The sequence below is a fragment of the Monodelphis domestica genome, chromosome 3 (genome assembly GCF_027887165.1).
Source record: "Monodelphis domestica isolate mMonDom1 chromosome 3, mMonDom1.pri, whole genome shotgun sequence".
Lineage (NCBI taxonomy): Eukaryota > Metazoa > Chordata > Mammalia > Didelphimorphia > Didelphidae > Monodelphis > Monodelphis domestica.
In genome coordinates this window covers 192,495,662-192,511,026 of record NC_077229.1, presented here as the reverse complement: position 1 = coordinate 192,511,026, position 15,365 = coordinate 192,495,662, and the positions used below count along the sequence as shown (strand labels likewise).

Here is a 15,365-nt window from a genome sequence, read left to right as displayed (position 1 = left end):
CCTTTAATTGTAAAATGAACATAATAATGGCCCTTACTTTTCAGAGTTTTTTTGAAGTTTATATGAGTTAATATTTGTAAAAATCACTCTGCACAAGGGCAACTAGTGGCACAGTGGAAAGAGTGCTAGACCTGGAGTTGGAAGAATCTGAGTTCAGATGTGATCTCAGATGCATCCTAGCTATGTGATCTTGGGCAAGTTATTTAGCTCCAATTGCCTAAACCTTGTCCGTCTGTCTTAGAATTGTTACTAAGACAGAAAGTACAAGTTTAAAATGTGGGGGAGGGGTGCAAGCAAGTACCACAAAGCCTAGAACATAGTAAATACTATCTAATAGCAATGAACTTTATTCAAGTCACTTTATGCAACTCTCAATGTCTTAGTTCCTTTCTCTCTGTCAGATGAATGCATTGGACTAGTTAACTGATTAAGTTCCCCATCACTTTCCCAGTCTATGTGTGACCTTTGATTTTTAGTTTCTTTCCCCTCCACTTTCCTTGAAAAGCTTTTATATTTTTTTTAACATAAAAAAGTTTAACATTAAAATTTTGCATGCATTAGCTTTGAGATCCTTCTATGTTATTGCAAACCTGTTGAGTCTGTGGGGAAACAGCTAAATCTGGCTTTGGTGCCCCCAGGAAAACATCTAGTCCCTTTTGATTTTGAGGAAAGTGTTAAAATCTAGTCTTTCTGGTTCATAGTCTTGTTTATCAAGATAGTTTAAAGTCATAATAGAAAGGGGCAGGGAGGAGAGAGAGAGAGAGAAAATGAATATGTGTGTGTTTCAGATAGAATTGATGTGGGGGAAACAAGCAAATATCAAGTATCATTAAAAAGGTGAGGTGTTTTTTTTTTTGTGATAAGCCAAATGTATCTATTTCCTTTTTTTTTTTTAACTCTCATGTCCTGTCTTAAAAGCAATTGAACTTCCAAGGCAGAGGAATGGTAAGGGCTAGCAATTGGGGTTAAGTGGCTTGCCCAGGGTCTTACAGCTAGGAAGTATCTGAGATCATATTTGAACCTAGGACTGCCTGCCTCTAGGCCTGTCTCTCCATCCACTGAACCACCTGACTGCCCCTATCTCTTTTGAAGTACTTGGTCTACTTTGTTGGTCTCTGTGAATTCAGGACAGTTTACTGCTTTATACTCACATAGCATAGTATATAACCTCTAAGAAGGGAAGGCATTACTCAGGATCCCAGCATCTGTTACGAAGAATTGTTTGGAAGAGCTTACCATCTCAATAAGTGCTCCTGCTGTTCCCTTGGAAAACGAGTTTCTTCTTATTTATTCCCTGACAATTCTTCAACACAGACCAGAACTCTTTATTCCTTTCTGACTGGTATTGTGTCAGAGAGTAGCATTTGTCAAAGGCTTTGTTTCAGCCACTGGGAAGGCTTTGCTGTTTGTTCCTACAGCAGTCACAGAGGAGTTCTCATGGGGCCCAAACCTAATTTGAGGGCCCATCCTTTTTGCACTTCAAGGGCTTTTCACTAGCTGCTGTTTCAGACTTCCATCCTTGTGTGGTCCTTCAGTACAAGCTATCTTTCTGGGAGATGATTTTCTTCCCTGTCTTTTATTTTGGTAAGGCTGCTTGTGTTTGTGTCTGAGTAGCATCTGAGAAAGTCACATGAGATTTTTATTTTATATTTTGCAGAAATTTAGGCTCATAGGATCATAAATTTATAGCTGAAAAGGGACTTAGAACCCACTGATTCCAAACTGTCTCATTTTATAGTTGAAAAAACAGGCCTAGAGACATTAATATGCTTGTCTAGTTGTACACAGCATTTTCTGAGTTGGAATTTGAGCCCAGATTTTTTTTAAAACCCTTACCTTCTGTCTTAGAATTGACACTAAGTATTGGTTCTAAGGCAGAAGAGTGGTAAGGCTAGGCAGTTGGCATTAAATGATATTTCCAGGGAGGTCATATAGCTAGGAAGTATCCAAGGCCAGATTTGAATTCAGATTCTCTTAACTCCATGCCTAGCATTCTATCCATTGAGCCATCTAGCTGCCAAGATGAAGTCTAGGGCTCTCTTAACATGCCTTTCAACTTGGAACTATTGACTTAAGTCCTAGTCAGGTGGTTTTCCCATTTCCTCCAATAATAAAAGTTTTAAAAGGTGTCTCTTGCTTATAGCCTTCTTGTCTTTTAGTTTGGTCATAGGCTTACAAGCTCTAGGGTTCAAAAGACTTAAAAATAATAACTGCTATCTGAGAATCAATTCCAAGGTAGAAGATTGGTAAGGGATAGACAGTTGGGATTAAGTGACTTGCCCAGGGTCATATAGCTAGGAAGTGGCTGAGGCCACATTTGATTTGGAAGGATTCTTTGAGCAGTTCCAATGTTCACTGCTACTAAGTTGCCATCTCGGTTCCATCCCTAAAGTTAGACCTGAACCTAGAACTTCCTATCTCAAAACTTGGCTCTCTTATCTACTGAGCCACCTGAGGCCTTCTAGTCTAGTCCTTTTATTCAAGGCTTAGGGAGGATAAGTTACTTGCTCAAGGTCACATTGGTAGCAAATTGCTAGGAGGGAATTGAGCCCGTGTGCTCTGTCTCCAGAGTTAGTGATCTTTCCAATATCTTACACAACTTAATGTCTTATTGCATATGGAAGTAAGGGAGGCATGAGTTGAGTATTTGACTGACTGTCATTTGGCAATCATAATTCCATCTCTAACTCTTTAAATTCTGCCTTGATTACTCAATTTTACCAATGGGATACTTTCCTCTTATTGGCAATGCACAGGTTTTAGCAGCCCAGCTTTATCTTCTAACATCTTATACCAAGAAATAAAAGTCCTCACACTGTGTATGAGGTGCTCATTTTCCTTTTGTTCTTTCTCATTTATCTCTTCAAATCTGACTTGGCAGTTCTATTTCCAGGATCCCTGGTCTACTTGTAGCACCTGTTCCTCTGCTCTGATGTGACTTTGGCCAGTGGCCTCATTGTGGATGTCCTTGGAATGAGGCAAGAGAGAAAGTCCAATAACTCCTGGTCACTGGCCCCTAAGACTCTTATTACATGTCTTGTGTCTCTTGTACCTTGCATTGCCCTTTTCTAGTGTTTGTTCATTCAGTTAACAAATACTGAATAGCTACTATGTGCAGACAATAATCATGTCCAATTTAGCCCTAGCTTTCTGTGAGGTTGTAATCTGGTAGGAGAAGGGAATTTAGTAAAGAATAGGACCTAGAGACATAAATAAGAGCATTGTTTGTAGGGATATGAATTATAGGACTGAAGGCTATTGCTAGAGAAGGTGCCTGAGAATAGGATCTTGGGGAACTAGGTTTGGGAGCTGGGATAAGGAAAGGAACTGATGGGAAGAGAGGAATTCCCATATGAAGTGGCACCGGAGCTGAGTCTTAAAGGAATGGAGGTATTAGAAGGAGGTGAGAAGGGAGTATTCTCCAGGTATGAGGGAATAGCATGGAAGGCAGATTTGGGGAAATGGTGTGAAAAATTTAGAGCTGGTAGATTTAAAAGGGCATTTAGGTGACAGTGGATAAGAGCACTGGCTCTGGAGTCAGGAAGACCTGATTCAAATCCAGCCTCAGACACTGACTGTGACACTGGGCAAATCACTTAACTTTATTTGCCTGAGTTTCCTCATCTGTAAAATGAACTGGAGAAGGAAATGGCAAAGCACTCTAGTATCTTTACCAAGAAAACCCCAAAAGGAGTCAGAAGAGTCTGACACAAATGAAAAATGACTGGACAACAACAGAGATTTTAAAAGCCAGTGAGTTTAACTTTTATTTTTCATAAGAGAAAACCAATGCTGAGAGATTTTAGTTGTTACTTGTCCAAGGTCATACAGCTAAGTGTCTGAGATAGGATTTGAACTTGAATTTTTTTCTGACTCTAAGTTTTCTACTTCATACTGCCTCCAATAGCTATATAGGATAATCAGATCAAAGCTCTGCTGCTGGAAAGAACCTCATTGGCTATCTAATCCAGACCTGGGGGGTGGGAGGCAGCTAGGTGGTTTAGTGGATTGAGAGCCATTCCTAGTGATCCTGGGCAAGTCACTTAACTCTCATTGCCTAGCTCTTACTGCTTATCTGCCGTAGGTCCAATATACAGTATTGATTCTAAGATGAAAGGTAAATATTAAAAAAGAAGAAAGAAAGGCAGCTATCTATTTGATAAAACTTGAGGGAATATGTAGATTCACTTGTCCCAGTAGAGGATCTTAGTATGGTATACTGAGGCAAGGATTATCTTCATCCCACCCACCAAGAAGTGCTGCAATAAGTCAGCACACAGGTTGAACTTGCATTTGGTTGTATTGGAATCAAATGAGTGGTGGTTTGCCCTTGGAACTAGGAATAACTTCGAGAAAGTGTGCTGTCCTTGTGCTGAGAGCAGGGTGTTGCTAAGATGTCAGAAGGGAAATGTCATGATGCTGGAATGTTCTGTATGCACTTAAAAAAAATCATAGTGCAGCTGGCATATTTTTAGATACCCCAAACTGTTGAACATATATGGCTTCGAGAATGCTGGTGAGGTATGTGGGCAAGTCAGAGAGCATCTAAGCTGTGAAGTAAGGGTGTGTGTGCATGAGTGTTTATGTGTATGGTGTTTATACATGCCACAAATGCTTTTAGAGTCTCAATTGGATCTACCATCCCAATTTTTGGAAGAGAAATGTGCCAGGAAGCCCTCTTTAAAAAAAAAAAGTTCTGAACTTCCCCATTTGTTCAATGCTCTCCAGTTTCAAAAAAATGATGTGAGGGAGAAGAAAATTTGGGAATTTTAACATCAGAGTATGGGTAAAGATAGAAAAGCCAAGAGAGTTTGGTTAGTAGTAGTAGTAATTTTGAAGGACCTTGTTAATACCTGCCTCCCATCACTTTTATCAGAAGGGTCAGGGAAGGGCACCATGCTCATACCAATCTAATTCCTGTGCATAGAATTGTGATTGGAATCATAGAATGTAAGAGCTTGAGGAGACGTTCAAAATGTTCCAGTAGAGGATTTCTTTTTTTTTTTAAACCCTTACCTTTTGTCTTGATATCAATACTAAGTATTGGCTCTCAGGCAGAAGAGTGGTAAAGGCCAGGCAATTGGGGTTAAGTGACTTGCCTAGGGTCACACAGCTAGGATATCTGAAGTCACATTTGAATGTGACTTCCTGTCCCTAGAAGTATAGCATTTCTTAACTTGGGATCCATGAATAGATGTCAGAGGATCCATGAACATGGATGGGGGAAGAAATTTACATCTTTCTTATCACTACTTTCTAGCTTATATTTATTATTTCCTTCAATTAGGAATTTTGGAAACCATAGAGGTACAAAGCCTTCACCAGATTGTCAGAGAGAAGTCCGTGACACAAAATGTTAAGACACTCTTGATGTAGTCCAGCTTATTTTATAAAGAAGGAAATGGAGGCCAGGGAGACAAAGTTACCTTGATGTAATCCTGGATAGCTAGGTGGTACAGTTGATAAAATGTTGGGCCTGAAGTTAGGATGACTCATCTTCCTGAGTTCAAATCTGGCCTCAGACACTTAACTAGCTCTGTGACTCATGACAAATCACTTAACCCTGTTTATCTCAGTTTCCTCATCTGTCAATTGAGCTAGAGAAGGAAATGAAAAACTACTCCAGTATCTTTGCCAAGAAAATGAAAAGATACTTCCTAGTCATGTGACCCTAGGCAAGCCATTTAACCCTGTTTGCCTCATTTTCCTCAATGTGTCAAATGAACTGGAGAAAGAATTGGCAAACCACTCCAGTATCTTTGCCAAGAAAATTCTCCAAAAAGAGGTCATGAAGAATTGGATACAACTGAAACAGTAAGTCATAGTTTTATAGTAGTTAATAGTGGAAGGTTTGAGACCAAATCCAAACTCTTGACTCCTCTGATCAGGGCCATGTCCATTGCAGATGTATTCTCCTGTATGTCTAGGATTCTTCAATGCCATAGGGTCATAAATTTAAAGGGAATGGACCTGAGAGTGGTCATCTATTTTTTTAATTATTTTTTTTATTTGGTCAATTTCAAACATTATTCCTTGGTTATAAAAATCATATTCTATTCCTCCCCTCCCCCCACCCCTTCCCATAGTTGATGCACAATTCCACTGGGTATCACATGTGTCCTTGATCAGAATCTATTTCCATACTGTTGATGTTTGCACTAGGATGTTCCTTTAAGGATCTACATCCCCAGTCATATCCCCCTCAACCCATGTAATTCAAGCAGTTGTTTTTCTTCTAAACATGGATAGTGTTCTTTTTCATAGATCCCTCCGGGTTGTTCAGGATCACTGCATTGCCACTAATGGAGAAGGCCATTATGTTTGATTATACCACAGTGTATCTATCGGTCTCTGTGTACAATGTTCTCCTGGTTCTGCTCCTTTCGCTCTGCATCGCTTCCTGGAGGTTGTTACCGAGAGTGGTTATCTAGATGAATTTTCATTTTATAAATGGGAACATACAAAGAAGGGCAGGAGTGATAGTAGGGCCATCTTGGAAGTTCAAGGTGTTTTCTTGGAAAATGGGTCAATGGAGCACCTAAAGGGGAAAAAATTGGGAAATATTGGAACCCTTTCCCCAACTTTAGCTCTCATCAGTTTGATAATGACACTTAACCTTCCATAAATCCCTTGGAGTGAATTTCTGATGGGTCTGAGGGTCAGATCCTAGACTCCTTAAAATATATTGTGATTAAGGGGTAGCTAGATGGCTTAATGAGTTGAGAGCCAGGCCTAGAGAGGGAAGATTCTGGGTTCAAATTTGGCCTTAGACACTTCCTAGTTATGTGACCCTGAGCAAATAATTTAACCCCCATTGCCAAGCCCTTACCATTCTTCTGCCTTGGAGCCAATACATAGTATTGATTCTAAGATGGAAGGAAACCTTCCATCTTAGAATCAATACTATGTAATACTATGTATATATATTTTAAATACTGTGTATATATATATTTTAAAACCTTACCTTCTATCTATAACATATATGTGTATAACTCTCTCTTTCCATATATATATATATATATATATATATATATATATATATATAAAAGGAATGAGGGAGTACAAGACCTGCCCAAGGGAAGCTGATGCTAAAGAAAGTGGAGCACTATCAGAATACTTACCCAGCAGGTTACTTCCCTACCCTGCCCTTTCCTCTTTGCAAATGAAACTTTATTAACCTTTGCTCCACCATTTACTTTTTGTGTGTACCTTTCTTTCCCTTAGATCCTGCCCGGCCTCTACATTGGCAACTTTAAAGGTGAGTACAATGTTTTAAAGGAACATTTGAGGATGCTTATTTGGGACTTGGAGGCAGCTTACACAGAAGGAAGAAATGTTTTAAGATGCATATAATGAGATAAATAAGATTACCCCCCCCCCAAAAAAAAACCCAATGAATGTTGAAATTTAGTTATCAGAATGTTTTTTAAAAAAGAAAGAGTTCATAGACCCTAGGTTAGGAATCTCCCTGTTCTTATTACTGCTGCAAATTCCAAGATATCTGTTTTCACCATTTTAATTCCAATTCTGGTAGAGGATTTGTTTATACTCCCTCATCCTCATATCCCCAGTACAGTGGATAGAATGCTAAACCAAGAGTCAAGAAGACTCAGCTTCCTGAGTTCAAGTTCAAATGTTACCTCAGATATTTGCTAACTGTGTGACTGAGAAAGTCACTTAACCCTGTTTGCCTCAGTTTCCTCATCTGTAAAATAGCTGGGTCAGGAAATGGCAGACCACTGTGGCGTCTTTGCCAAGAAAACTCCAAATGAGGTCATGAAGAGTCAGACACAACTGAAATGATTAAAAATATCAGCACCTTGGTCAGTCAACCAACAACCATTTATTATGTTCCTGCTGTATTTCAAGTTAATCAACAAGGATACAAAGTGAGATAGTCCTTGCCTTCAAAGAGCAACTTATATTCTATTGGAGTATATAGTATGTTCATAGATAAATCCTGGAATATGATCTGTCTCTTTGTTTTTTGTGACTAGATTATAAAATATCCTGAATTTGTGACAAGGACTCATTGCCTTTTTTTCACACTGTAGTTACTTCCCTTTAGAGAATTTCTCTTTAGTCCTTTTCCGCTGAACTTTTGTAATAATAATTACAACAGGGGGCAGCTGGGTAGCTCAATGGATTGAGAGCCAGGCCTAGAGATGAGAGGTCCTAGGTTCAAATTTGGTCTCAGACACTTCCTAGCTGTGTGACCCTGGGCAAGTCACTTAACCCCCATTGCCTAGCCCTTACCACTCTTCTGCCTTGGAGCCAATACATAGTATTGCTTCTAAGATGGAAGGTAAATATTTTTTAAAAAATTAAAATAAGTTTGTTGTTGAGTCATGTCTTTTGACTCTGTGACCCCATTTTGGTGTTTTCTTTTTCTTTTTTTTTTTTTAAACCCTTACCTTCCGTCTTGGAGTCAATACTGTGTATTGGCTCCAAGGCAGAAGAGTGGTAAGGGCTAGGCAATGGGGGTCAAGTGACTTGCCCAGGGTCACACAGCTGGGAAGTGTCTGAGGCCAGATTTGAACCTAGAACCTCCCGTCTCTAGGGCTAGCTCTCAATCCACTAAGCTACCCAGCTGCCCCCTTGGTGTTTTCTTGGTAAAGATTCTGGAGTGACTTGCCATTTCCTTCAATTTTTTTTAATAGGTGAGAAAACTGAGGCAAATGGGGTAAAGTGACTTGTCCAGTAGCTAGTCAGTGTCTAAGGCCAGATTTTAACTCAAATCTTTCTGATTTCAGGCCTGGTACTACCTATTGAGCCACCTTGCTGCCCTATTATTAAGCTTATTATTACCTTTTTTCCACACTATACTTATTTCCCCTTAATCCCTTTCAACCAAACCTTGCAATAACAACAATAATAAATGGTTGGCAAAAAAAATACTTTGAGTTATCTTATTTCATTTTTTTAAACCTTACCTTCTGTCTTAGAATTGAGTCTAAATATTTTTTCCAAGGTGGAAGAGCAGTAAGGGCTAGGGCAGTTGGAGTTCAAGTGACTTGCCCAGGAGCTAGGATATGTCAGAGGCCAGATTGGAACTGAGACATTCCTGACTTTAGACCTGACTCTATCCACTGAGCCACCAAACTAGTCCTATCTCATTTAATCTTCACAACAACCCTGTGAGGTAGGTGCTCTTGTCACCCCCATCTGGTAGATAAGTCCTTCACATGACTTCTTAGACCAATACATATCGGTGAACAGATGTCCTGGCCATTATTTACATGAGAACTGTAGTTCTTCAGAACCAGAGATGATGTGACTAACAGGAGTAGAATACTTTAAGAGACTTGGGGATGACATATTGTCACAGGTACCAGACTACAATAAAATGGCCTTTTTTCCACACACGCCTGCTTAGCACACCCTCCTTCCTCCTGAAGAAGCCAAATATAACCCAACTGGGGTGGCATAGTCACTGGTGGTAGGCATTTTTAGCTGCTATTTTAATTTGTGTGCTTTCAAGTCCTTGGGATGGCTTTTCTTTAAAATTGATTTATTTTTAAAAGGAAAAAATCCTTAGCATTTTTGTAAGTAATTTTGACTTTCTTCTCTTTATCCCCATAGACTCTTAGTGCCAACTAATTGGCTTCCTAGGGAGTTCAGCTCAGGGAGATGGAAGCTGTTAATTGCTATTAGAGGATATTGTTAAAAAAATAGTCCCATTTATAATTATTTTTGAATTGCTAACTTAGTAAGCTGTGAAATTCTGAAAAAGCAGCCACCACCCTGGGGGATGCCTGTGTGATACCTTTGTGGCCCTACTTAATGAATTATATGTGTGAGGAATTTTATTTTCCTGGGAATTGGTTTTAAAAAATGCATTTTCCAGACCATTTCTACCCTTGTACAGTAGCCTCCCACATGGTCTCTCTGACTTCAGCCTCTTTTGTCTCCACCCCACTCAGAACAGTACCACCAACATAATCTTTCTGAATTTCTGCTTTTAGCATCTCATTCCTCTGCTTAGAAATGGTCACCCTTTGCCTCTTCCTTCCTCCCTCCCTCCCCCCTCCCTCCCTCCCTTCCTTCTCCTCCCTCCCTCCCTCCTTTCTCCTTCCCTCCTTCCCCCCTCCCTCCCTTCTCCTTCCCCCTTCCCCCTTCCCTCCCTCCCTTCTTCCCTTCCTTTTCCTTCCTTTTCCTTCCTTTCTATTTTCTGCCTTAGTAACAACTTTAAGAAAGACAAGGGCAAGACAAACAGGATTAAGTGACTTACCCAAGGTCACATAGCTAGGAAGTGTCTGAGACCAGATTTGAGCTCAGGTCCTCCCAACTCTGGCCTTGGAGTTCTATCCACTGTTCCACCTAACTGCCCCCTGCCTAGGCATTTCAAGACTCATGTGCTTTGGGCTCTGGACCTAGATTAGGTGCTAGGAGACTACAACAATTTAAAAAAAAACCCCAAAACCAGAATGCCTTCCCTCTAAGAGCTTAAATCCCATTGGGGGCAAGTATATAACATTATGAGAATTGCCACTAACATCATACTTTAAATATGTCGGTGTACACAGGCATGTACACCATTAAGTGTAATTTGTTAATTTGAAGTAAGGTAATTTGGGGAGGGAGAAATCACAATAGCTTTGGGAGTATTAGGGGGAGAAGGGAAGACTTCACAGACAAGGTGGCATTTGAGCCTTGAAGACCACAAGTTTCCTGAGAGAGGGGGAGGTGAAGGAGCACATTTTAGGCATGAAGGGGAAGGGTGGCCTTTGTGAGCACACGCAGGTCGGGATGGATTTTGGAGTTTGTGGAGCACTTAGTGCTTATTCCAGCTGATCAGCTGGAACACGGAGTTCTTGGAGTGGAGTAATGAGAGACAGATGAACAAGTAAATTGGAACCCGGTTGTAGAAGACCTCCTAAATTTAAGCTTCTCACTTTGGAGTTTAAAAAAGCCTGTCATGGTCTGACCCCAACCTACTTTTTCTACCTAACTTCTCCTCCTTTGTTAGAATAGGCTATCATATGTCTCTCTTTATTTTTGCCTTTCAGAATCTCCCCCCAAATACTATAAGGCTCAGCTTAAATCTTACCAAGTCCATGAAGCTGACTTAGCTCTTTGCTTATAGTGAGTAGTACAGTTGATTTGAGTGTTGGGCTTGGAGTCAGGAAGATTTGTGTTTCGAATTCTGCCTCAGGCACTTAGTAGCTGGGTGACCCTGGACAGTCACAACCTCTCTTGGCTTTGGTTTCCTCATCTGTACAATTGAGATAATAATAGAACCTTCCTCCCATGGTGGTTGTGAGAACTGATTGATATATCAGATATGAAATGTGAAGGTGATATGTAAATGCCAGCTGTAATTATTTTTTAAGTTTTTATCTTTGTCTTTTGTTCTCACATCATAGTCATGTCCCTTGATGCCTCTCAACTGAACCTTTCTTAACAGTAATAAGCATATAATAATTTATTAAGTTTATTATTGCATTTTCTATACCATAAATATTTTCCTTCAATCCCTTTCAACTGGAACTTTATAATAATAATAGTAATCATTAAGTTTCTCATTGTCTTTTCCCACTCCATCATTATTTCCCTTTAATCCTTCTCAACTGAATATTTGCAATAATAATAATAATAGTGTTTATATAGTGCTTTAAGGTTTGCAAAGCACTTTTAAGTGAGCCTCACAACAATCCTATGAAGTAGGTACTATTATCATCCCTGTTGTACAGATGAAGAAACCAAGGCTGAGAGAGATTCTGTGACTTGCCCAGGATCATATAGCTAGTAAGTGACTAAGGCAGGATGCAAACTTAGACCTTCCTGGCTCCAGGAAAACCATCTGACAATGTATATACTGCATTCTACATCTGTAGTCCCCACTTCTCTGTTCTGAGTAGAAAAGGATGCTCAGTTTCCTTAACATAATCTCTTTTTTATCAGAACTGATAGCTTTTATCCTTTATCACTTGACATTTTAAATTAATCAAGTACTGCCTTTAGATACTTCTTGGGTTGTCATATTGCCCTACTATTGCATCATTCTTGCACTGTTTAACTTGGGGTGTGTCTGTCTGTGTCTGTGTCTCACTTCACCTGTGTTCTTTCTTGTGAGCACAGAGGCCAGCACTTTACAAATAATAGGTGATCCAGTAGTCCTGGGTCCATTAGCCCCATCCCTAAGATCTTCAGCATACTTCCCTAGTTCTCATGTTCCTTTCCTCTCCCTTTGCTGTGTCTCTGGGATTCTGCTAGAGAAAGATCGAGAGAGCCTTTGGGGCCTGGCACTCTGAGCAGCCTTTGTAACCATACATTTTCCCCTACCATTCCTTGTCCTTTCTGGCTTAAAGCTCTGGCCCTCTTTGTCATTGGTTAATTCAGAGAACCAGCATTTAAGTTTTATGAAGCATACATAATATGAGTCCAATTTCATTTGGGGACAGCCCTTTAAAAAGACAACCTGACTTGACCTGATTGTATTACTGAAAACAAACTATGATTTATCTGTACTTTGTAATTAGAATATTCCTTAAAGAGCTGATTCTTTTCTGATCTGACAAACTAAATACAATTGGACTTGGTTGGACTCAAAGGAGCATTACTTTTATTTATTTTGTTTATTCATTAAAAAAAACCTTCCCTTCTGTCTTAAGGTCAGTACTATGTGTTGATTGGTTCCAAGGCAGAAGAGCAGTCAGGGCCAGGCAATGGGAGTTAAGTGGCTTGCCCAGAGTCACACAGTTAGGAAGTGTCTGAGGCCAGATTTGAACCAAGGACTTTCTATCTCTAGATCTGGCTCTTAATCCACTGTGTCACCTAGCCCCACCTTCCCTCCCCCATTACTTTTATTTTGAAGGGTGCCAGAGATATTACCAGGTAGTCTTTTGTACAAACATTCCTCTTTCCATGGCCATCTTACATAGGAAAAGAACAGATCTGTGTTTTCATTGATTTGGGGAATTCTTAGGTTAGGAATCTCCATTTACCAATGCTGATGGGTGCTGACTTTGCCACTTGGAGGTTAACTGATTTCCCAGGGGTCTCATAGCCTATGGGTATCAAAGATGGGGCTAGACCTCAGAGCTTCCTGGCTTTGATTATTAGCCATTATGCTGGATCATTGGCCATGATTCCATGCTGCCTCTATAGGAGAAGATTAATCGAGGTCCACTTGGACCTGGAGTCAAGAAGACCTGAGTTCAAATCCAACCATAAATACTTCTTAGCTGGATGACCCTGCGCAAGTCCCCAAAGCTTGCACCTCACTTTCCAGAACCTCCATTTAAGGAGCCTTCTCTTCCTAATAAATTGTACTTCTTTGATCGGGTTCATTTCTGATCTGAATCTTTTCCCTTTCTCTCCTTCTCTCCTCCCCTTTCATCTTCCTTTTATGTAAGCTTTTCAAGCACAGTATCCTTGCCACCTTCAATACCAACTGCCACTGACTGGCAGGTAAGCAAGTGAGCCCTGAGATCTGTAGTATCCTCCAGACCACCAGCTTGGTTTCTAGCCCTTCCCCTAAGGAAGCAGCTCTTATGGAAATGTGACCTGGCAGTTTCCTCTGCCACCACTGAAGTCCTCACATCCTCAGCAGCCATAGTTCCTGAAGGCTTAGACAATAAAACTCTTGTCACCCATGTCCTTGGCATTTCCAAATGATACATCAGAAATTGCCATGGTTTTTAAAATTATTATTATTAATGGAGATGACATTAAAGAAGATGTATTGCCATCTATTTTGATGCTGTACCCTGAGGACCACTGGGAGTTTCCATTTGACTTACAACTGAAACCTTCCATGTGGGTTGTCTCCCCTTATTAGAGAAGAACATCTTGACATCAAAGATTGTCATGATCTTTCTATTTGTATCTTCAGAGTTTATTCTAGGTTTTGTACATAGTGATTGCCAGGGGCATTGAGATAATAGCTCAGTGGATAGAAAGCCAAGTGGGAGGTCCTGGATTCAAATGTGACCTGAGATACTTTGTAGGCCTGTGGCCCTGGACAAGTCACTTAACTCCAATTACTTGGCTCTTACTGCTCTTTAGAACTGATACTCAGTATCTATTCTAACACAGAAGCTAAAGTTTGGATCACAGATATAATTTTACTTTGGATAGGTGATAATTGAGAGCAGCTGGGTATTTTCTTAAAGTCTCCTCTATTTATATAGCTAGTCTAAAGATCATTCTCTTTTGTAGGGAAAAATAGAATGAACAAAGGACCTGAGTATTTCTGCCTTCTTTCCATTGTCCATTGTTTCCTCATTCCCTAAAGAGTTCTTGCCCTTCTCTGATTTTTCCTCTTGACCCATAGGAGTCAAGACTGAAATTAAAGCCTTTTTGGTTGGTTTTTAGTCTTTATCTTCTCTGCTTAATCTAGGTTTTAGGATTCTTGACTGTTCTTATAGGAACGTGCTATTTTTTTTTTTAACCCTTACCCTCTGTCTTAAAATTGTATCTAAGTATTGATTCTAAGGCTTAGTGTTAAGGGCTTGGCATTTGGGTTTAATTAACTTTCCCATGTCATACAGCTAAGAAGTATTTGAGGCCAAATTTGAATTCAGGTCCTCTTGACTCCAGGCCTGGCTCTCTATTTTCACTGATCCACTTAGCTTCCACTTTGCTTTTCTTTTATATTTATCCTGTTACCTGCCCTTGCTTCTTTCTCTTGTATAGATAACCTCAGTCATTTTTGATTCTTCCCTTCCTCTTATCCTCAACATCCAATCAGTTGCCATAAAGCATTGGCTCTACATTCAATCAATTCTAGTACCAGTTGTGTGTTGAGTCCTGGATAAGAGGTAATGGAATGGTGGTGGTGGTGGTAGTAAGATATATTTTTTTAAACCCTTACTTTTTGTCTTAGAATTGATACAGAGTTTTGGTTCCAAGGCAGAAGGGTGGTAAGGGCTGGGTAATTGGGGTTAAGTGACTTGCCCAGGGTCACACAGCTAGGAAGTATCTGAGACCAGATTTGAAATTGAATGTCATTAAAAAAAAAAAATAGGCTTCCTGTTTTTTATATTTATGTTTATAGATAGTAGCACCCCCATCCCCCACCAAAAAAAAAAAATCCCTTACCTTCCATCTTAGAATCAGTATTCTATACTGCTTCCAAGGCAGTAGACTGATAAGGGCTAGGCAGTGGAGGTTAAATGACTTACCCAGGGTCACAGAGCTAAGAAATATCTGAGGTCAGATTTGAATTCAGGACCTCCTGTCTCTATGCCTGGTTATCTACTGAGCTACCTGGCTGCTTCCACATTCTCTCTTGAACTTTCCCATTCCTGAGAAAGCAAATAATTTAATTTTAATTATACTTCCGAGATCATGAAAACATAGTTCTGTTATGATTAAAAATGTTGAGCCTGGCCATAGGTTTTAATATTTTATTAATCAGA

General features: G+C 39.9%; 1 protein-coding gene across 9 annotated transcripts in view; it reads left to right on the top strand.

Annotated features, from left to right (window-relative positions):
* DUSP22 (dual specificity phosphatase 22) overlaps positions 1-15,365 on the top strand; it is a 113,495-nt gene that overhangs the window by 34,880 nt on the left and 63,250 nt on the right. For 7 of the 9 annotated variants that reach the window (XM_056823363.1, XM_056823361.1, XM_001378644.5 and 4 more), the window contains exon 2: positions 7,225-7,258. In XM_056823363.1, the coding sequence (XP_056679341.1) occupies positions 7,225-7,258 (34 nt within the window). Of the gene's footprint in view, positions 1-5,773; positions 5,815-7,224; positions 7,259-15,365 lie in introns of those variants that run through there. The other 2 variants (XM_056823364.1, XM_056823362.1) reach the window with 1 other exon arrangement.